The 24,562-nt window shown below is 39.1% G+C and overlaps 1 protein-coding gene across 1 annotated transcript in view; it reads right to left on the bottom strand.

Annotated features, from left to right (window-relative positions):
* Window positions 1–2,098: 2,098 nt before the first annotated feature.
* The window catches only part of LOC126285356 (protein FAM13A), a 128,961-nt gene continuing 106,497 nt past the window's right edge, over window positions 2,099–24,562 (bottom strand). Inside the window, exons 4-13 of the mRNA XM_049984675.1 lie at window positions 14,139–14,261; window positions 13,883–14,030; window positions 11,854–12,189; window positions 9,764–9,904; window positions 8,461–8,723; window positions 8,208–8,347; window positions 7,976–8,103; window positions 6,781–6,996; window positions 5,336–5,520; window positions 2,099–4,178 (exon numbers count right to left, since the gene is read on the bottom strand). Coding sequence (XP_049840632.1) covers window positions 3,968–4,178; window positions 5,336–5,520; window positions 6,781–6,996; window positions 7,976–8,103; window positions 8,208–8,347; window positions 8,461–8,723; window positions 9,764–9,904; window positions 11,854–12,189; window positions 13,883–14,030; window positions 14,139–14,261 — 1,891 coding nt within the window. The 3' untranslated portion in view covers window positions 2,099–3,967. The remainder of the gene's footprint in view (window positions 4,179–5,335; window positions 5,521–6,780; window positions 6,997–7,975; window positions 8,104–8,207; window positions 8,348–8,460; window positions 8,724–9,763; window positions 9,905–11,853; window positions 12,190–13,882; window positions 14,031–14,138; window positions 14,262–24,562) is intronic.

The following is a 24,562-nucleotide window of genomic DNA, read 5'->3' as shown; positions in this document are numbered from 1 at the left end:
ACATATTATTACCAGCAGTGTACATCGAAATATTATTCCTCTCATTTCCTTCATAACTGGAACAGGAAGAACAAGTGGCACTGCTGTTGAAAAGCTCAAACCCCTTCATGTATTTCAAAAGTCTTCTAAAGTGCAATGATATCAGATTTCACAGCACTTGCAAATCGTGATTTATTTATCACACACTGAGATGACATTACTAACTTCTGTCAGATATGCATAGCACATGAATGTAAGGGCTCCAGACAATGAAAATCATTTAAACTCCAGAACATAATGGACATTTGAAGCAATGAAACAAACTAGGAAGAAGAAAGACTGAATAAGTTGATAAACAGCAGGTATGAAAAATAAAGAGTTATTGTCTAATAGTAAGTAATGCAGCATATTAGGCTGAAATGTTGAAGTAACAATCATGATCAAAGAGTGAAATACTTCTTCAATATAATGAGGGACATTTATGTGAGAAGGGTTGAGGGAGGGGGGATGGAGACAGGGAGGAGGGAAGAAAACAGTGACCCCGTAAGTGGACTGAAAAAGTTACTCAAAAGGTCAGATGAAGGTAGGGAGAAGACACTTCCACATATATGCTCAACACTGGAAAAACAAAAGCACAGGTGATACACATGGCATCATCTGAAAGGGGAAAAAATGAAAGTGAGAAAGCACAGAAGAAAAGGCTACAAATTAAGATACACCACTAAAGAAGACTCAAATAGGAAGGGACCAGTAAAGTGACAGAGCTAAAACTGCTATCAGAATCACAAAATAAAGGAAAAGCTTGAACAGGTGGGAAAAAAGATGCTCCTTATCTTATTCAACCTTATCATTTCTTATTGTTTATTTCACAACACCCCACTTACCATCTCTCCATTTACATTGTATTGTGTTCATGCAAGTACGATTATTCTGTGCTGCCCTTATTTGGGCTCATATCCATGGCATGTGAATCAAACTGTAATTTTACAGTGTATCCTAAAACACCAAAAGTAATTGTTTCTGCCTAGAAATTTTCTGAACAATAAATCTAAACATCTCATGGGTCAAGTAAAACTGAACTGTTTATGAGCCTCCAAACAAGAAACAAGTTATCAGTGTTCAAATGTAACAGTTTTCCAACAGTGAAGTTTATGCTGGCGAGAATTTTCTGAGTTATCATTCTAAAAAGTTTCATTTTCATTTGAGGCAGAAAATCAATACATAATAGCACAATATCAAATATTAGATTTGATCTGCTGCTCCAGGTGAAAAAGCAAAGCCATGTTCAGTCATCAGAGAAACACACATTTAAGTGTGTAAATCAATGATTCCACAGCACTAAGAAGAGAGTTCCTTACAATACTACATATTTAACAAAAGTTTTAAAATTTAATGTTTAATTAAACATATCAGAAATGAACTGCATATTAGTAAAGGAAATATATTAATCATATTTGGTATTAATTATTCCCCTGCTTACTGGGACCACAGTTTCTGCAATATATTGCATCATTCTAATAAAACAGCATTTTTACATACATACACCACCTGTACTGATCTATGCAAGTAACTTTTTTACTGGAGAAATCTATATGCTGCAATAATACTGCTTTGCAGATAAGAATGTAAGGTACAGTACTCGTCATTACTGTCACCAGTTTTTCATTTCCGCAGTAGTAATGAGACACATCACAACAAATAAATCATGTCAGTAGTACACTTCTGATTTGCTTAAAAAAAGTGTCGAGTGAAATTTTCATCTAAGTCATTGCCCACTGTCTTCCAGACTATTGGTAGCTACTTATATTTGCAAATGGAAGATTACACAAGATTATACAAATTCTGGAAGCAAAGCTTTGCTGCACCTCTTCGGTAACAGCATTTTGACAAATTTGCATGCATATTTTCTTTTGCTCTTACTTTAGTAGGCTTCCAAATAACACTGTGGTACAATTCAACCTGAGTTTACAGGGCTCCAGCCTTGAAAACTCTTACATAATTATAACAAAATTCATGTATACTTAATAACCATGAACAACAAAACTCAAGAATTACAATTACACAAAGCAGATAATGTGAGGTACAGGAAGGAAAAAAGCTACAACAACTGTCATAAGAATCAGTTGAAATATGTATTTATTTGACAAATAAGTCTTTCAGCTCTTTTAAACAAAAATTTATCAATCACAATCAACAATCTAAAAATACCAAAACACATATACATAAATAAAGCTAATTAAAGCAACTGAAAGATCCACTTTTAACAAAAGGTAACCAACCACAATACATGGAGGTACAACTTGAACTCTCATGTATTTGGTACCACCTTTTTTAAGCATTTTACCCACAGCTTCTACAATCTGATACTGGAAACCAGCATGTATAACTAATCCAAATATAGTTTACATGAGGATCGTGTTTCATCAAATGGATGTTACACAAAGTTGCTGTGTTAAATATCATAAGCAATAAACCAACAATAATAACTGAATTCCTACTTAGTATTGTGAAAACTGTGTGTTTCAAAATGTAGTATAATGTTTCAAATCATAAATGAAAGAAAGTAAGTACTCAGAAGACAAACTGTGTGAGAGGTGTAACAGAGGTCAGCATAATGTTAGAAGAAAATTTCACAGAGCGCATTAACATATAAAACACTATTTCCAACATTGTATTAAGGGACCATAAGGAGATATATTTCCAACAATAATAAAATTAACAAAAAAGCAACTCTCCATAACATTGTTTTCCACTTAGTCAAACACATTGTACTGCAAATACTAAAACAATAGTCAGTCTCTGTCTCGCTATGACAAATTTATATAGGTATTGTATAGGAGAGATGAATTATTTTAAAGATTAACTTACATGTGTATTGTTTTCCCAGTCTCTTGGTTTTGTAACAATGTCACCTGCTTAATAGAAACGCTCAAATTACTGATAGTTCTGGTCTTGTGTTTCTCCTTCATAAAATTTCAGTACTCAAAACCAGTACTTTCAAGCTTTTCCTATTGCAAATTACTTTTATTCCTTCCTTCAGTGGTAAGATTGTATGTCTAAAAATGTGTATGGAGTAATGATGAACATGCATTAAATCACACACCAGCAAAATTATTTGCCTTAATTCTGGGTTACATAAGGTCTACCTTTCTTGATAATGCTTGAAACATTGAACCTAATGAATGGTATCTTACATCTAGTTCTAAAGTAACTTCAGTTACTGAACCTTATGCCTACCACAAGGGTGGATATAACTGGCACATAAAAAATTTGAGATTCCTTAGTCACTCACATTCATTGTAGAACAGCGAAGTTGCATTCATGTATCAAGATCCCCCATGATTTAAGTAATCTTGTACACAAAGAAATACTTGTACAGCCATGCAACATATTACAGCTACACTAATACACCAAGATGTTACAATTCCACAATAATGTCTATGCCATTGAAATACCACTATCATCTACTTCTGTTTGATTAGGATGAATGAATAGAACCTTTAAGAAATCAAGCAAGGGAATGTTTCTAACTGCATAACTCACTTTTCAACCACATTTTTATATTCACTGAAAGAAGTCAAAAGCACATCAACTCATTGACAAAATAAGTGTCACACACTGCATGTCACACTTCAAAACTGTGAAGTCCTCTTATGAGTCAAATGTCACTATGTACCTGTTATTAATATAATGACATGGAATACAGTGTAAGCCTGGAGAATAATTGGGGATTGGATGGCATTCTTCCACATAGTAATTGCCCCAATAACATCAAAGATTCCTACTGGTGTATATTAATCTGAATAATAGAAAGAAATTAACATCAAATTTAATTTTTTTCACAGTTCTTGCTTCACCAGTAAAGGTGTTCACCAAGAGATCACCAAACACATGAGGAACACTTGAGTCCAGATATCCAAACAAACATGAAGTTAAGAAGTGTTCATCATATAAATAGAGGTGTGTTTCGCAGGAGCATAGCTACTGCTTAGATATGTTTGGAAACAAGAGCTTCAAGTAGTCGCAGTTTGGCCTTTGTGTGCTTGTAAGCTGTATATATGCTCTCAATAGCAGTGCGGTCCTCTTTCTGCAGTTTTCTGCCAGTGCGCTGCTGGAACTCCTCCTCAAATTCCCTCAGTGATCGTCGCAACCGTTTCTTGTCCTCACGTGCTGCTCGTTGCTGGTTCAGCAACTCCGACCTGCAACATGTTGTTTATCTCTGTTAACACATTTCTCACAGGTACCCACTTAATTAGCCAAATGATACAAAAAAATTTTGACCCTCTAACGCCTGCTTTCCAACTCAGCAATGTAAACTGGTTGCAATGAATGTTTAATGAAAATATTGGACTTTTAAAACTTCAGAATAACAATTTCATGATACCGAAATGTTAAGCTTCTGGGTCATTTTTCCAGCATTCATACCTGATCTAATGGTTTGGAATGGAACAGTTAATATATTCTCAAGGAAACAGCTACAATTCAACAAAGTTTTCCTGATCTGTATTACACCTTATTCCCACACCCATGATAAATTCACACTACTGTGTACAGTGGCCACAATAAATTATTTATCTTACTGGAGCAGTCTGTCTAGTCTGTCACTTTCTTTCACAATTATGAGTGGGTTACTTATTACTTCAGTAGGTGACAGTATTGATTTTAAGGTACTCAACAGATTTATTAGTGCCCTTGTGAAATGCCTAGTAGGATAAATTCTTTGCTTGTAAGCCATCATCTTGGGACAATGCCCATGGGCATACTTTAACAGACTTTAATGACTGTCAAGCAGTCACAGTATGTGTTGTCATTGCTAATCAATAAATAAAATGGCTCATATAAATGTTTGGAGCATGCATGTTCATGCCTTTTCTTCACACTTAACTAAAGCTGTAATATAGTCACGGTATAAAAATACTAAATAAAATGAGAATTAGCTGAAAAATAACTAAACATTACTCCTCACATAATATGACTGGCTGGTGACTGGTACAAACAGAAAAAGAGCTAGTCACTGTGAGGACACACAAATTTTGCATAATATCACATTGGAATGGAATGCCTTTGGTGAACACATTCCAGATAGATTGTTATCTATGTTGCCAAAAAGCATAATATAATCATTATCACCTCCCATTTGCTGCCAAACACAATTTTTATCGAAGAAGAAAAGATTTGCAAGATGTGTCAGTCATATGTAATGTCATTTATGCCTAATCACAAAACTTCCAGTTTACAGAAAGCTACAGATCTAGGCCTACAACATAGTAACACAAATAATTTAAAATGTCCTAATGTGCCCATAAACCAGTCACATGCTTAGTTTGCCTTTGAAAAACAATTATATGCTACTTACAGTGGGAGAGAATGGAGGTTGGTTGAAAGTGTTTCTGAAGTTGACGGCAAGCTTGGCCGTATTGATTCAGCAGTGTCAGCCTCATAAGTTGTTGTCAATGATGGTGGCAGTGGAGAACTTGTAAATTCCATTGCTTCATGTTCATGAATTGTTGCCAGCTCTGATACACTATCCTTCAGCTTTGTCTGTGGAAAAACAATGAGTATTAGGTGTCATTTTGTAAAGCACTAATGACTGTAAAAAAAGAGGCATAATAGAAACAGAAGGAAGCAGAAAAAAACGCAGAAGTGTAGTTCTGTTTTGAACTTTTGAATCTTCAAGACGTTACAACTTGCGGAACATTATCATGTTGACTTGCAATTTGTTGCTGTAAACCAAGTGTGCATACAATTGACCATTTTATCGGGCATAGAATGCCGTTTCCCAGTAGCATATGGGATTTTTTTTTTTTTACACGATACTCATCAACCAAATGATCTGTCATTTCCCCATAAAATCCCTATTGGTGTTAAACACAGGCCTTCAGTGCCACTGCACATAAATCTTTTTTGTAGTAGTCTCAAATGGCTAAGCATAGTAAATTAAATGAACACCAGAAATCTCTACACTTTCTCCCTTTTATTTTTTCCTACTTAAATCTGCACAAAAATCTGAGAAGAAGGAGTTGGTGGGAAAGTGTCAATATCTAATCCTCACAATACCAATGGACAGTAGAGGGTAAGGAGGGGGTAGAGGTGTTAACTTTGTGCTCACCTTTTGAAAAAAATTACATTTATTCAGGTAGTTTATAGTTAAAAAATTTGAAAGAAAATTATTAACTGTTTTAACAAAGTCCATAGGTCTCAATAGAAGCCACAATGAATCTGATATTAAATATTTTCAGGTTCATGACTGTACATCTCTTTAAAAAGTACCTCTTTTTGCAGTGGACACAAACTATCCTGATCTTGGTAGTATACTTTACTGAAAATATGTTGGTATTGCTAACCATGAGCTAACATATTTTCAAGTTCTGGGCCCAAATTCCAGAAAAGTTCCTCTTTAAAAAGCATATTATTAATGGGCATTAAGTACTGCCACCCCCTGGTAATAACTTATTGAAAATACTTTGGTACTGCAATGGTTAAACACTTTACTTGCCTTGCCTGATTTCTGGTGCATGTAAGATGACAGTTTCATTTCCTAACATTAAACTCTGTAATGTGACATGTAAGACTAATGTGTGGAAATGTGAAACTGCCACGAAGCATCAGCAGTCAGGATGGAATGGTCTACTACGTAAGAGTGTTACGGTGTATATATTTCCCACTGTGGAATGTAGAACAATGGGGACTACTTCAAGCCTTCTCTAACATTTAAGTGCTATGTGACATCATTAGTGAAGCAAACTAACTACTAAATACAGTCACAAAACAAAGGAAGTTGTATGAACAAAAAAAACTCACTGATCCTGCCCGGATGATGAGCCTCTTGAGAGCACGATAACGGTCATACAGAGGGCGTACAAGATCACGGTCTCCTCTTGAAGTGGGCCTCCCAAACATCTCCTCCATATGCAGCAACACTTTCTGTACAGCCAATTTCTCATCCAGAGCCTGCTCTGGGGACAGCTCGTCCACCTTGTCTGGACGGCCTGCTTGGTGCCGTTTTTCAGCCAAGTGCTGCAAATAAGGTTCTATGGTAAATTACTTCAAAATATAAACTATTACTGGAACATCATGTTCATCTATAATTTTTATGTGGTTTTTCACTAGTGATGTTCTGACTTCAAGGCATCCACTGAAAAAGTTTACCTTAAGTAAAAAGTCAGGGAATTTTATTTTTAGTTAAATAAAAGTGAGAGTCAATATCCTGCTCATTCCATCAAATACAAATTAGTTCAATGGATGCAATACTTCACTGTCAAAGTACTTTCAAATAAGGTAAAGGTGGAAATTTTTTTGCAATATGGCAGAGAAAGATTGGACTTTAAGACCAGAAAGCACTTATTTTTCTGTGTCAACCCACTTCATCATTTCCCCAATAAATAAATTTTGTAGTGTTTAACTACGTCACCAAAATGTTCATTTATGGCTGTCGTAACCACCTCAACATGCTACAGGTTTCCCAGCTACAAATATCTTCAGATGTGGCAATAGGTAGGAGTCACGAAAGTGCCAAATCTGGATGACATAGTGAATTTCCCAATTACTTTAATTCACTCTGTTTTCAATCCACCATAGTCCCATTGTGCACTTTCAAAATATTTTCATCTGGGGTTGCAGTTTTTGGTTGTTCTCCATGTGAACCATATTCAATGGAATTACAACCATGTTTTAATAGAGACATCCATTTATGAGCAATTCAAAATGAAAGGGCAGACACTCATTCCTACACCAACTTTGGATGAACCTCTGTTGGCTGTTAAGTTACACAAATAAAAATCTATATTATGGCACAATTTCCCAGTTCATTCCTTTGAATAACATGCTACCACTTGAATAAGGAATGTAAAAAAAATTATTCCACAGTTCACTTTGTAACTTTACTTCTGTCACTGCATTAACATGTACCAAAACAACAAAAACCACACAAATTTTTGCAGTTTTTAGCCTCTCATTCTGTGAAGTCATAGTTGAAAATAATCCAATGAGCAGTTACCTTCTCCACTTCCAGCACCATTTCCTCCATTGTCCTAGGTTTGTGACGGTGATGGGACATATCAGTTGAGCTCCTGGTATCTGATGTGTCCATCAGTAAGTCAATACTTGTGGGATCCTCTTTTAGTTCTGAAGATTGAGAAGATTAATAATGAAATGTGAGTTGCATTATCTAACATGTAATGTGCAAATTTCTTCCTGTAAGTCATTTTAAGTACGAAACAGACACTTACGTTTAATTTCCTTACGTATTTTGTTCAACTCGGCGCAAACTTTCTTCATCTCCCTATCATACATTTTATCACTGTGTGAAGGCCGGTACCCATATTCCTTTTGGAAATCCTCCTCAAACTGTTTCACCTTCTTTTTCAAGCTGTAAGTAATAAATCATTGTATGCAAATTTCGAAAATAGTGACTGGATTTTACAATGACTAGACTAGATCGTCTGGTGGGTATATTCTGTCAGCACTAAACTAAATGCTCACCTGTGCGCTTGTTTGTTCAATGCTTTAAGCCTCTGTTCCGGCGATATCAGCGGTGAGCGTCCCGGACCTGCGTGTTCATGAGGTGGTGATGGTGGCACACTAGGGTCCAAATGATGCATAGTCAAACTTCCTGCACCACCGCTACCACGTCGTGAGGGTTGTGGTTCACTCTCACCAACCTGCTGGTGCAAAGTCTTCAGGTCTAGTGGAGGAGCTACAGGAGGCGATGCCGATGGCACAGGTGAGGGTGACCGTTCACGTTCCTGTGACAATTGAACTGCTTAGTTACAAGCATTAGACACACTGGAGTGAAAGGAATTGTAAAATGAGTTAGCATCTTTCACTTTGTGCATCTGTAGCTTGCTACTGGGAAAATAATTGGCAATATAATAACAGTGTTTTTTTTTATACAACTGCAAAATGAAAGTATCTTCCTTCTGTGATAACAGCAACATCTTCTAACAAACAACAAACTGCAATCTATGTAGTGTAAAAAAAAAGTTGTTGTGCAACTTGGCCGATAAGTACATTGAGACGTACAAAAACATGAGCCAGACTGGACTCCAAACACACAACTCTTTTTTTTAAGATAACTCATCTTTACCTATTAGGATATCTGAGAGCAACTCTTTATTTCTAAGTCACTGTTTCCTCACATTACTTCTGAACACAAGAGGTCGTCACACACAATATGTGGAAAACAGCAGTGCTGGGCAACATATTTGGTGGAGGACCACATAATACCCTGGTACATGCATACTCTTCAGATGAATTGAATTCACTGAAATTAAATGAATGGACTAAATAGTTAAGGTGACTGATCACAATAAGCACAAGAGCTGGGCTTGAATCCTTGTCTGACAACTTTTATTGTGTCAGGTCATATTGACTGCACTGAAGTTTCAGATTTCTCAACATTTCTCAACATTCCTCTCCCCCCCCCCCCCCCCCCCCAAACATTATTACTTGTCACTGCTTTTCACCAATTTCTTCACCCCTGATTCTATTAATTCCTGTAATTGTAATTCAATAAATTGGTTGATTAAACAATAACCAAGCTTAAGTGCGATACTGATTAACTTAATATTGGGGAGCAAACCTCACTTGTCTCATGGCATTGGTAGTTAAGAGACACACAAAGATAATGTGCTAGACTAATCAAAAACTAAACAATAATATTCTGATAGTGAAGTAACTGGATCAGAAATTACAGTGTAACAACAGTTACATCATGTATCAGCAATTAGAAATTAAACTGTTTTCTAACAGTGAATTCTCAATAATGTATGTGAACTCTTCTTACCTGAGAGGGTGAATGAAGCTGTAAGAAGGAATGAGAGTTGGTGATCTCTGCCTCATCCTCAGATGAGTTATAGTGTATGGTGCTGCCAGCAGGATGTAAATGAGGGGACCGTGAGTTCCCTCTTTCCTCATCCTCATTTTCCTGCAATTATAAATCAGTAAATGGGGATTACATGAACTGCACATTCTACTTGGAGATTCACAAGCAACAACTCTAATGCGGGCCTTCCTTCAGCTCAAACTGGAATTTATATTTAAACATTTTTTCAGAGACCTATTTAACATTTCTAAATAATTAAATCCACTTTGATCAGTGTCCTAAATGCATTGTAGCTGTATCTGGAAACTTGCAGCTTTCCAGCTTACTTCAACAAAATGTGCTCCAGACTGGTGCCTTCCATAACAGCTCTGGCTGTCAAAGCAATCATGTTTCTATGGCACATTCTACAGTCTTTCTCGAGATGTGCAAGAAGTGTAACATTCCATAAGGACACACTCTGTGGTGACTTCAACACGAAATTAGGAAATAAAATTTTCATAACAAAAATGCATTTTGTTATTCATAACCAGCTGTCTGACCAGTGTATTGGTCTTTACTTCAACATTCCTGCAAGGGACTACGTATAATACTCACAAGTTGCTGAATTCAAGAATACAATTCAAGTGGCATTTAATTTTGCAGTTCAAGAACATGATTCTCAGGATTGTCCAGACATTGCTTTCACCAACTGTCTATTGCGATTCTGCGTTTATTTCATACATTCTGTTGAGGAACCTCAAATACATATCTGAAGACCAATAGTGGGCAAACTAAGAGAAAAACAATCAAACACTTTCACCCTCCTTATTACAGTGGTATATAATGATTCTACATACAACTGCAACACCTAATTGCAGTTCGAGCTGAGAGACTCCCTTTGTAAGTATAAACAAAATCTAAGAGTGCTGATATTTCCATAGTAATGCTGATATTTCCATACTAATTATTGAACCTTCATTACATGAAAAATATGTCTATCTAGAGGAAAAAAATATCCCATGAACTAAGTCTAACTCGTTTACACAATTTCAAAGAGGTTTCAGAACTACAAATAGAAAACAAATGAAGATTCGATTACTTTAAGATCTTTCCAAATGCAACAGATAGCAGACATAACTTTCTTATTTTTATACATATTGGTCTCTCAGTGTGCATAAGATAAAGCATCAGAAGAATTTAATAAAAGTTAATATTAGAAACAGAATCTGTAAACAAGAGGAATAATTTACTTCGACAAATAATGACTCAAGGTGAATAAAACTCTACCTGTTGCTATGATGTATACATTCCAAACCATAAGAATTTTAATCATACAAGTGCCCACCTTGAAAGAGATACCCGTTTAAGGTGAGATCGAGATTCCAGGATAGCCGAGTCAGAAATCAGCAGATCGGTGCAACCTCAGGCTCTAAAGTAGTTCTCAACCATACTGAATGTGTCGTGACACCAACCCCATACACTGCAATGATTGATTGATTTTTTGGTGAGGCCAACTGATTCAATGGACACAATGACCAACATATTGAAGAAAAGTGAAACACAACTCAAATGTTTACCCAAAGCCAATGCTACATTACAGAAGAAATAAATAATGCTGCAGTACTGGAATTTCAGGAAAAGGCTCAAGAGTTTTCTAGGGTAGCCCAATGGAACCTAATGAAGTGTATAATGATTTTTGCATAATTTACAACTTCCGTGATGTGTACATGGATCACGAAGTTAGAAAATCTTCATGAAAACTATGAACAGGAGCTAATGAAGAATATAAAAAGCAAAACTCAGATATAAAACAAGTGGAATAAAGAAGTATGCGTTCTCGAAGAATAGAAAACACTATTAACAATATTTTACAGATGATCTGAAATACTCTCAACCATAAGTTTGCAATAACCTAATCAAATTCTTATTCTATCAATGGAACCTCCAAATTCACCTACGCAAATATTATGAAGAACACCTGTTGACTGCTGTGGCATCATTGATGTGATGAAAGCACAATTATATCCACTGGAGTGCAGCAACAATGATCGAATCTAGCTGAGCACACCCACCTTTGAGGAGCTGTCAGTGTCAGTATCAGGAGAATGGCGAGTACGGCGATGGTGACCCGGGCGACGCTGGCGGCGAGTGGGATTGCGGCGGCCCCTTGCTGGCCTCGGCACGGCAGAGCGTGAGAAGCGTTCGCTGCAGCGTTGCCTCTCGTGTTCATTGTCATCGGACAGATCTGCCTCACCAACAGTAGTGCTGCCACTACCGGACACGTCACTCACGACTGTTGCTGGGGCAGAAGCAGGAGGTGCCTGGTGGTGGCCACCTTTTTGGTGCACATTTGCACCACCAACCACAGCAACTGGGTTACGCTCATGTAGCGGCAAACTAGAAATACGCTGCAACACATTAAATGATATTACATTATGTTAAAATGTGGAATAAAATTTGAGTCAAAAGGTTAATATGTGATAGATACTCAGGAAAACAAATTAGTAATTTCAGGCCTTGGAAAAGATGAAGGTTTTTCTCTACAAAACACATACATGTTTCAAGCCTTTACTGTCCTTCAAAATAGTCAAAGGATTGTGTGTCACCCAGGGTCAGCGATGTGCAAGTCAGAGGATAGCCTTAGCAGTGGCAGCTGTGTTGACTGTGAGTGGAGCGGTCTATTGCCTAACAAATCTCTGTAACACTTCAGAGGCAAATGCCATCAAGTGCTTCCTTCGTCTTAAGAGTTTAACTGAAATCACAAGGGCAGAGATCCAAGGAGAGTGGTGAGTGGCACACTTCCCAGCCACATCAACTGAACAAATCGGTCACAATTTGCGCCCAATGCACTTGAGCATTGTGCTGAAAAATAATTTGCAAATCCTGCAAAAAGTGTTGCTGCTTCTTTCTCTGAGCTCTTCATTTCGATCACAGTTTGGGCGACAGATTAGAGAAAGAAACGGTGACACTTTCTGCAGAGTCCATCTATCATTTTGAATGAAATGATCAGACGCATATGGCACAAGCTGTAATGAATCGTACAATTGGTGGGGCTCGGAAGTGCTGTACCACCTACCACATTCGCCAGACTTACGTGCTTGTAACTTCAATTTGATTGATAATGTGAAAGATTCTCTTCATGGCGTTCACTTCAGAACTGTTAAAGAGATTCATCAGGCACTTTAGCTATCAACAAAACTGGCACTGCTAAGGGTGTAATACAACTTTCACAGTGCTGGCAATGGTTTATACACAGTGCTGGTGCCCATTTTGAAGGACATTAAAACTATGATCTATTTTGTGTAAGTTGATTGCAATTAAGTTTTTCAACCATGTAAGTTCCAATCTTCATATCAGTAGTCTGAGCTGGGTCATAATGTGTGGATGGCAAAGAAATACAATATTTACTGATTACAAGAACCATGATTATGTTTTTGTGAACAGCAGAGTTGAGGTGAAAACAACTGATCTGTGACAAATTAGCCAAGTGATATTGCTGCAATAGTGTTACAGGGTACCCTCTGTCACACACTGTACAGTGGCTTGTGGGTATTCTTGTACAGGTAAGTAGTTAATTACTCCGTTACACTTTTTAAGTGCTTATGCTGACCAACTAATGCTTTCATATGAATTTGTACCACATCTATAAAAGTCCAGCCTGTCACTACATAATCCACATACATGTGTTTCACTTGAGAATGGTTTCACAATCAAAATTATATGAAAGCCAACAGTGAATGAAAGGGTGGTTCAAACTGAACTATAGCATCCAGAGCTGAATACTGAACCAATTCAATAAATTTATCAGGACTGCAGACCTCATTGCAATAAAAATATTGGGTGAATGAAATTATTTAACATCATAACAAAAAAATGGGGTGAATTTACAATAAATTATAAGAAGATGAGTAAATATTTCTGCAACTTTGGAAGCTACTTATCCAAGTTCAGTCATTAACATTAAAAATGACACCCCTTATTCCATATGAAATACTACCATTTTGCACCCTTCTATTACACAATATATTTTTTCCTGTAGTGTTTATTTTGTGCTTTCTCAAAGTACATATGAGATTTAAAAAAAAAATAACTTATACTTACAGCAATGCAATTGGCTTGGTTTGTGATGTCTGCTTTGTGTCCAGCATGGACCAGGGAGAAATCCTCATGACTGCTGACACGGCGAATTGCGTTTCCGTCTTTGCAGTGGCTGGTGTCATTTTCAAGAGGGCGTTCCTCAGAGTTGGACCTACAAATTGGCCAGAACTTTAGTGTCCAGATAACTGTCATTGCCAATCTTCTTTGCACTGGTCAAACTTTAGTTGTTCATGATGCTGTGAACTATTAATCAACTCACCTAATTACTTTGCACTCTTGGCCAAAACTGTCATGGCGTTCCTTGCGCTTTCGTTGTATGCTTCCAGAATAAATGTGGATGTCTGGACTGCCTACGGTCGCTTGGATGGCGTGATCCAGCAACCTAAACAACAAATTTAGCATAGTGACAACTTACTCCAATAATATGATACCTTAGAACATCATACTTCCACAGTTTGCAAGTTCTTAAACTGTATAAATGAACACAAACACCTTCATCCAGAAACACCACATACAACACTTTCTTTTGTAACTGAATCATCATAAAAAAAAGATTTCTCAGTATTGACTATATACTTTACAGCAGATACTACATTTGACATCCAAGATTTACACTAAATGCTACTAACTACTTTATTTCCTATGCTTCCATAAAATTAGTTTCATACTGCTGCATTGTTTTTAACCTCTTGATGAATTAAAAACATGCCTGATACGCATACATTAAATTTGAGCCTACAAAAAATGTATTCAGACAATTTCATGTATAAATTTATTATATGTTCCCAGAAGAATGTTACAGTTGGAATTCTTTTAGTACAATAATTTTCTAAATTTGTCCTTGGGACAATTATTGTTTGCTCTCGCTCTCTCTATGGGGAGGGATGGCATCACGTTGAATTTATTCCAAAACTAACATGAAGAACCTGTAGCTGCTCCTTAAACTATATATGAAAGTTCATCCTTTCCTAGTTAATCCTAATGTGAAAAATTAAAACTACTGACATGAAGCATATTTTACAGTGCTTCTGAAGCCAGGTTTTACTTTTAACTGAAAAATCGGTACTATGCATGTAGTTGCAGACATAATAATGACAAAGTCATATGCCTGTCATCAGTGTTGAAAGGAGGGTTTGCATTTAAAATGAGGTTGACGCAACGGTCTAGTACAGTTTCACGACTTCTGAGAGAACTGTTCCTGTTCTTATCCTTTGACAATCTGAGCACTGAAGAAAACCTCTCAACAACCCTTGGTAAAATATGTGAGCCTGTGATTTCAGTGACTTTTTCACTTCATTTTCTTTAAAATGATACTGCCCATTCTCTAGCCCAGAGGGTTGGGCGAGCTGGTAGAAGGGCAGATGGAGTTCCAACTGGGAATGTTTGGGAGGGGGCTTCTAATTCCGGAATTTGTCTACAAACAACTTAGCGTATAAATGTATTGTGTGTTTCCGGAAGAATGTTACAGTTGGAATTCTTTTAGTACAATAATTTTCTAAATTCGTCCTTGGGACAATTATAGTGTCCGAAAATCTTGGTCAGGACAGGGTTTGGGAAATAACTTTAATATAATTTAATAAAATATTAAAAGTGTGTGTGCGTACAATGAGGGTAAATGTCGAAGATCGATGGTGTATGAAAAGTTCCACCCCATATTACGCCAATAGGACTGTAACGAGACTGCTCAGCAACAATAATACTTTATAAGGGACGAAAGACTTGACGCCTGCGATAGTTTTTAGAAACAATTGCTACCAAAGGCCCCAGAGGTTAGGAATCAATCACAGCCATGATCATTCCTAACAGTGGGCTTATCTAGCCTAGCCTAGCCTGCCATCTGTTGAAGCGCCAGGAAGTACTGACGCCAAACGGCACCGGTAGATGCCGGGCACACATCGAGGTGTATGCTGAACTCTCGTTGCCGAGTTCTCGTTCTGCTCCGTAGTCAGCGTTTGTAATCTTCGGCGAAATTGTTGCTGCACAGCGTGTACATAAGGGTGCTATGCTTTAAGTACTGTCTCTTCATAATATCAAAAGATTCCTTGGGAGATCTGATGACCGTGAGATAAGTGATTAGGAATTCTAGTTCGGTAGTTTGTTGAAACGGTACTGACTATGTGGTAATATATCGCCTGACTCATTCGCAGTTAACAGATAAACACATCAATAGAGAAAACTGACAAAGTCTATCAGGAATTTACCTGGGCGCCTCTGTTGCGGCTTGTTGGGAAAATCTAGCAACCTGTGTGAAAAACAAGACCGATCAAGATATCTGCAGTATAAAGACTTGTAAACAGGGTAATCCTCCATTTGTGTTTTCAGAATACAATATTCTTTGGGCAAGAGTTACGTACTGTCATCGTCGTCCACACTTCTTTCATAGTTGGCAGTACCGGTATCTGATACGAACCAAAATTGTCAGATGTGTGTATTACGTAATATGACTTTCCCAAGCAATTTATACAGAAAAGCGAGTTAAATATATTGTGAACACAGACCTGTCGGTACACTAAATATTAATCTGCTACCCCAGCCTTATTTCGTATTCACATTTGGTGACTTTCCATACTCAATCAAATGGTTGCCTTCCAGCTTACCCCAGATCCCAGGCTACGCTACGGTTCACATCAGTTCTTTACCACATAAGGTTTTCAGGTTGAGGACATCATCACACACTAATCATTCTCTAAATTAACTGCCAGATATGTTCGCATACGAATCTTGAGCCAATCAACGTAAAATTAATTGCGTGCGTGAAATCATGTATAGCGTAGCTGAGCAGCTTTCCGAAAGGGGGAAAATATTTTAACTACGGAACGCTGTCAGATGCACACACACACAATCACTGTTGCCGCAAAACCACTACATACGCAACTGTGTAGCGCTGTCGTGAAATGAATATCAGCAAGAGTTAAACGAGCTGAAGCTGGATGTCAGCGAAATATGCACTGCAGAACACGAACATACCTAAAAACTCCGCCCTTCTGTAGTTTTCCCCAATCTGAGGGTAAATGGTAAAGAGCTCCACGTTTCAGAAGTCACGAAAGTCATGAATTCGCTGCTGGCTAGAAAATCGATAGGGTTAAAGTTAACTGGTACAAAGCACAGCGAGGAAGAGGTACAGTAAACTTAACGATTGTGATACGTATGAAACAATTCCATAAATGTTTATGACACCACCGAAAATGTCTACGTGGACAATACGGTGCCGGCTACGGAACTCGCAGCAAGGCCCTTGGCGATATCTAACATTAATATCGTATGTTCTGACAAGTAATTTTGGCAAAATTTAAAAGTTCACTAAATGAGCGGCCAGCCGTTGGGGACGTCTCTGCAACCGACATTGACGGATGCTTCTGCAGGAGAAGGCTACAAGCACAACTCGCCCATTCCAACTGATTCACATTCTAGCAGTCGCTTGGAGAACAGCACAGCAGTGACCAGCACTGGCGCAGCCGGGATCTTTACCTTGTCAGTCGGCACACCATGAGTGCCTGCAGTGGTTGTTGCGCGGCTGCGATACCAAAGGCTCCGCTCAGCAGCGCAGAAATGTCGGGCGGCCTGAGAAAGGTCCTCTTCTCCAAAAACCGGAGGAAAACGTCTGCGGTTAGGCCTTCCAGTTTCGAAGCGGTGTCGGCGCACACAGTACCGTGTGCTGCTGTTCACTATCACACTCACTATCCGGACGGTCCACCGGGCGACAAGCGTCTTACGCTCTTGTATAAGACAAGTCCTGGCGCGGAATGGTAGCGGCCGGTTCGCAGCGGCATCCGAAATATAGAACGGCTACTGCCGGCGGCTTCGCGTGATCACTGACCACCAGGCGCGCAGCGCGGTTCTGCCGGGCGCTGCCGGCCGGTGGTGGGGGAGGCGCGGTGCCGGCTCGCCGGCGGGTGGTGGGGGTATCGGAAGTCGCGGGTAGGGGAGTCGGCACTGCTCGACTCGGGCCGACAGCGGTAGGAAAATAACCTTCCCCTCGCTGGCAAAGGAGCCTACCACGCCCCTCAATTAGCCCTTGCATCTGCAGCGGAGCCTAATGCGAATCTTTTGAGAAAGCGGTGTGTGCGCAGAATGTAATCCTGCGCTTCCTTATCGTTCATTCACATACACAAGCTTCTGAACTGAAGCAGGAGCTCCTGCATGTGGTTTGCAGTAGATTATGTATTTAAGAATAACAAATCGTCCGTTGTATTTATACATTTATAATTTTTTTCTATGCTCAGCGAGTTTCTGAATCAAAATTCCACTCACAAGGGCTACAGTGCAGATACAGACTCTGAAAATGTAGTTTAGACTTCGAAACGCGTTGGTAACTGAAAAAAAAAAGTGATCAGTATCTAGTGATTGTATGCAGTTTGTTTTTCAGCAAGCAGCTGAGTGGAAACCACTCGGCTGGTAGAGATATCATTCATGCGAATGAATTTTTCTTCTCATTGTGCTGATTACTGGTTATGTTGCGCAAGAAAGCAAGTCGACTGTGGACCAAAATACTGTGCTTTTCATAAAACTGCTTTCTTTCAACGTATATTCATCCGAATTACTTGTAATGTTTAGGAATCAACACTTGAGAAATGGCTGCTCGAGTTCCGACGTGTTCGTACTTCCCATTATGTTGATCCTCAGGGCCGGTTTGAGGGCAATGTGACACAAACGGCTGCTTGGCCGTCGTCCCAAAGACCTCCTGTCAAGAGGACGGGTATACAAAGACTATTCCTGACACAGTCAAAACTTCTTCGGTTAACTTCACTAACTCTGCCAGAATCAGGGGTTTAGCTATCCCGCGTTTATTCTCCGATAGGGGCGTCATTCCGAGAATTGAACTTGAGCGACTGCTAACCCGGAACTGTACAACTGGTAGTGTAGCGATCTGGCAAACAATTTTCTGTTGAAATTTCATTTTCTTGGATACACCGAGAAGATAATATGTAATCTTTCTTACCCGTTATTCCTGTCAGCTTTTTATTTCCACTCTGGTAGTTTGAATCTATGAATTTCGCTAATAACTGATCATTCGCACACCCAAGCAACCACATAAACGAACAGCAATTGGCGTTCAGCCGTTCGGGTTTACTCGGCTCGGCTCGTATAGCCCCGTCCCATTTTGTGTGCGGGAAAGTTTCTTATTTTTAGACGTGATGGGGATTCCCTTGGCAGAGACATTACACACGCATTGAAAAATCAACTAATGATACGTTCACAAATCAACTTAGAAGAAGTTGAAAAACCAACAGGGAAGAGTTTCAAAATCATGTAAACAATCGATAGACCAACGTGCGCTGGATGCTAGACGCTTTGTGAAACAAGGTTTTTTTTTCCCCTTCAAGAATATTAATTTAGCGCCCCATGAAATTGCTACCCAGGGCAGATACCCGGCTTGCGACCCCCTCCCCCCATCTAGATCCGGGCCTTTTTGGAGCTACTGATCGTACGCATACACAAAGCGAATACTCAGCAAGTAAACTGGTGATAACATGCTATTACTGTCAAGGACCTGCTATCACCGCTTCTAAGGAATTCACAGTTACCGTTGTTTGCTTGGAAGCACCATCTTCCGTTTGAGTGTCTTGTTAGAGGAGGAGATGGCGGAAACACTCTCAAAAGAGTCACGTCTTACATGTGGACTGCAAGTATTAAGCATGTTCGTAACTGTACGGCAGCCAAACATTTCCATTATCACTCTGCTTCTTAAAATTAAATCAATCATGCTTATTAGAATTTTCCTTCGTGGTTTCATCTACTTCTTTTACCTTACACAGCCCTTCTGTTTCTGGATGTGTTTCAGTGTTTTGTGCCTGGACAGTTAAAGCTATTTTTGGGACTCTCCCAGCGACGTCTGGTATTGTTAACGTGTTGATTTTAACATATAAAAAATTAAAAAGTAAAATGAATAAATAAATAAATAAACGGAAATTATATCTACAATATAAGCCATACTTTATGCGACGGAATGTTACAAATCAAAATAAAATAAACGAGTTACGTTATAAACCACGATAACATTAACGAACAACGCAAAAAATTAAAAGTAAATGGAGAAGTAGTGTGACTTTACAAGACCCTATATGTGAGCAATCTGACAAGTACAATTTCAACACAAGTCCAAATTCAGAGACAAGCAACGTGATAATTAGGAAATGCCATGTACAAAATGACATTGTAACAGTTCAAAAGGTCACTCTATAGACACTCCATTACTCCTCTTGTTCCTCCAATACACTAAGGTTACAACAGCCATCTCTCGGCAGTTCTGCGCACTAGGTTCATCCCACTACCACAGTTGTCGAGCGCGTTTCGCTCTATTTTCTTTACATGGCAAGCCAAAAGAGGGGCAGCAGCCTTTTCAGTAGTTGCAAGGGCAACAGTCTGGATGATAGACTGATCTGGCCTTGTAACAATAACCAAAACGGCCTTGCTGTGCTGGTGCTGCGAACGGCTGAAAGCAAGGGGAAACTACGGCCGTAATTTTTCCCGAGAGCATGCAGCTTTACTGTATGATTAAATGATGATGGCGTCCTATTGGGTAAAATATTCCGGAGGTAAAATAGTTCCAAATTCGGATCTCCGGGCGGGGACTACTCAGGAGGACGTCGTTATCAGGAGAAAGAAAACTGGCGTTCTACGGATCAGAGCGTGGAATGTCAGATCCCTTAATCGGGCAGGTAGGTTAGAAAATTTAAAAAGGGAAATGGACAGGTTAAAGTTAGATATAGTGGGAATTAGTGAAGTCCGTTGGCAGGAGGAACAAGACCTCTGGTCAGGTGACTACAGGGTTATAAACACAAAATCAAATAGGGGTAATGTAGGAGTAGATTTAATAATGAATAGGAAAATAGGAACGCGGGTAAACTACTACAAACAGCATAGTGAACGCATTATTGTGGCCAAGATAGATACGAAGCCCACACCTACTACAGTAGTACAAGTTTATATGCCAACTAGCTCTGCAGATGACGAAGAAATTGAAGAAATGTATGATCAAATAAAAGAAATTATTCAGATAGTGAAGGGTGACGAAAATTTAATAGTCATGGGTGACTGGAAGTCGGTAGTAGGAAAAGGGAGAGAAGGAAACGTAGTAGGTGGATATGGACTGGAGCAAAGAAATGAAAGAGGAAGCCGCCTGGTAGAATTTTGCACAGAGCACAACTTAATCATAGGTAACACTTGGTTCAAAAATCATAAAAGAAGACTGTATTCATGGAAGAATCCTGAAGATACTAAAAGGTATCAGATAGATTATATAATGGTAAGACAGAGATTTAGGAACCAGGTTTTAAATTGTAAGACATTTCCAGGGGCAGATGTGGATTCTGACCACAATCTATTGGTTATGACCTGTATATTAAAACTGAAGAAACTGCAAAAAGGTGGGAATTTAAGGAGATGGGACCTGGATAAACTGAAAGAACCAGAGGTTGTACAGAGTTTCAGGGAGAGCATAAGGGAGCAATTGACAGGAATGGGGGAAAGAAATACAGTAGAAGAAGAATGGGTAGCAGTGAGGGATGAGGTAGTAAAGGCTGCAGAGGATCAAGTAGGTAAAAAGACGAGGGCTAGTAGAAATCCTTGGGTAACAGAAGAAATACTGAATTTAATTGATGAAAGGAGAAAATATAAAAATGCAATAAATGAAGCAGGCAAAAAGGAATACAAACGTCTCAAAAATGAGATCAATAGGAAGTGCAAAATGGCTAAGCAGGGATGGCTAGAGGACAAATGTAAGGATGTAGAGGCTTATCTCACTAGGGGTAAGGTAGATACTGCCTACAGGAATATTAAAGAGACCTTTGGAGATAAGAGAACCACTTGTATGAACACCAAGAGCTCAGATGGAAACCCAGTTCTAAGCAAAGAAGGGAAAGCAGAAAGGTGGAAGGAGTATATAGAGGGTCTATACAAGGGCGATGTACTTGAGGACAATATTATGGAAATGAAAGAGGAAGAGGATGTGGATGAAGATGAAATGGGAGATACGATACTGCGTGAAGAGTTTGACAGAGCACTGAGAGACCTGAGTCGAAACAAGGCCCCCGGAGTAGACAACATTCCATTGGAACTACTGACGGCTTTGGGAGAGCCAGTCCTGACAAAACTCTACCATCTGGTGAGCAAGATGTATAAAACAGGCGAAATACCCTCAGACTTCTAGAAGAATATAATTCCAATCTCAAAGAAAGCAGGTGTTGACAAATGTAAAAATTACCGAACAATAAGTTTAATAAGCCATAGCTGCAAAATACTAACACGAATTCTTTACAGACGAATGGAAAAACTAGTAGAAGCCGACCTTGGGTAAGATCAGTTTGGATTCCGTAGGAATGTTGGAACAAGTGAGGCAATACTGACCTTACGACTTATCTTAGAAGGAAGATTAAGAAAAGGCAAACGTACGTTTCTAGCATTTGTAGACTTAGAGAAAGCTTTTGACAATGTTGACTGGAATACTCTCTTTCAAATTCTAAAGGTGGCCGGGGTAAAATACAGGGAGAGAAAGGCTATTTACAATTCGTACAGAAACCGGATGGCAGTTATAAGAGTCGAGGGACATGAAAGGGAAACAGTGGTTGGGAAGGGAGTGAGACAGGGTTGTAGCCTCTCCCTGGTGTTATTCAATCTGTATATTGAGCAAGCAGTAAAGGAAACAAAAGAAAATTTCGGAGTAGGTATTAAAATCCACGAAGAAGAAATAAAAACTTTGAGGTTCGCCGATGACATTGTAATTCTGTCAGAGACAGCAAAGGGCTTGGAAGAGCAGTTGAACAGAATGGAAAATGTCTTGAAAAAAGGGTATAAGATGAACATCAACAAAAGCAAAACGAGGATAATGGAATGTAGTTGAATTAAGTCGGGTGATGCTGAGGGAATTAGATTAGGAAATGAGACACTTAAAGTAGTAAAGGAGTTTCGCTATTTGGGGAGCAAAATAACTGATGATGGTCAAAGTAGAGAGGATATAAAATGTAGACGCAATGGCAAGGAAAGCGTTTCTGAGGAAGAGAAATTTTGTTAACATCGAATATAGATTTAAGTGTCAGGAAGTCTTTTCTGTTAGTATTTGTATGGAGTGTAGCCATGTATGGAAGTGAAACATGGACGATAAATAGTTTGGACAAGAGAATAGAAGCTTTCGAAATGTGGTGCTACAGAAGAATGCTGAAGATTAGATGGGTAGATCACATAACTAATGAGGAAGTATTGGATAGGATTGGGGAGAAGAGAAGTTTGTGGCACAACTTGACCAGAAGAAGGGATCGGTTGGTAGGACATGTTCTGAGGCATCAAGTGATCACCAATTTAGTATTGGAGGGCACCGTGGAGGGTAAAAATCGTAGAGGGAGACCAAGAGATGAATACACTAAGCAGATTCAGAAGGATGTAGGTTGCAGAAGGTACTGGGAGATGAAGAAGCTTGCACAGGATAGAGTAGCATGGAGAGCTGCATCAAACCAGTCTCAGGACTGAAGACCACAACAACAACAAGCCAAAAACTCCTAATTTTTGAGGTGTCAATGGTAATGTGGGTGTGGATATTTTTGAGATCATTCTGGAATAGCGAACAGATTCGTGACCTTGCCTACACAGAAACCTGTGTATTTCAACGAGTCAGTTTGCCATAATATTACACCGTCTGGATGACGCTGTCCAGCTGAACACCCAACACCAGTTGCTGATATTTTCAAAGGTAATGACGCCCTAGATTGTCGTTATGGGAAACACGCTCTCTCCCTGTCGAAGTAGACTGGGTAAACAGTTAACAACTGCGTAATTTAATAAACTTCGAAACACTAACGATCCTGGGAAGATTTATTTCTTGCCGTACCACAGGTGAAGATTTCGCTTGCTCATCTCAGATAGTATTTTTATCTATACACGGGCGTAACTTGGAGGAGGTGTACTGCTTTTGTGGCGATGGTTACGAATATAGGTAACTTCCATGTTTGTGACATTCGGTAAGTTGGCTTTTCCTGTTGGTCGTATCCTAGTTGTTAACGTTTGAAGCTCTGCAGCACTGACTCCGAACTTATTCTACTTCTTTTTTTCAATGAAATGTATAACTTCACATTTTATTACGTATTTAACCCATTGCTGTCCGCCCCCGTCAGCTGAGCTGTCAGTGCGGCGGAATGCCACGCTAAGGGGCCCGGTTTTGATTCCCGGATGGGGCAGATTTTCCCCGCTCAGGGACTGGGTGTTCTGTTGTCATCATCATTTCATCCCCATCTCCGACGCGCAAGTCGCCCAATGTGGCGTCGAATGCAGTAAGTACTTGCCCTCGGCGGCCGAACTTCCCGAATGGGGGACTCTTGGCCCACAATGCCGTACGCACATTTCCATTTTCCAACCTATTGCTAATCCCTGCATTGGTCTGAACTGCGAGCATCTTATTGAAGCACTCTGAGGGGACGTACTTGCCAGGGTGGTCATATAATGAATGACCGACTGAATCTGTCAAACAGAAATACGTTTAAGTGTTCGTGAAGCGCTAGGGCACAAAGGGAAACTATTTTTGTTTCGCTAATGCTAGTAATTTTCATATCTATCGAGACAGTGAACAAACAGTACCGTTTTAAATGTAAATACGTACTTTTTTTTATTATGATATATAGTGGCAAGACCTTCATTACGATTTGCAGAGGAACTATTTAAAAGCAGACGCAGGAAACTGCCGAATGGGAAAGCCAG

The sequence above is a fragment of the Schistocerca gregaria genome, chromosome 8 (assembly GCF_023897955.1).
Source record: "Schistocerca gregaria isolate iqSchGreg1 chromosome 8, iqSchGreg1.2, whole genome shotgun sequence".
NCBI lineage: Eukaryota > Metazoa > Arthropoda > Insecta > Orthoptera > Acrididae > Schistocerca > Schistocerca gregaria.
This window is presented reverse-complemented; position numbering and strand designations above follow the sequence as displayed.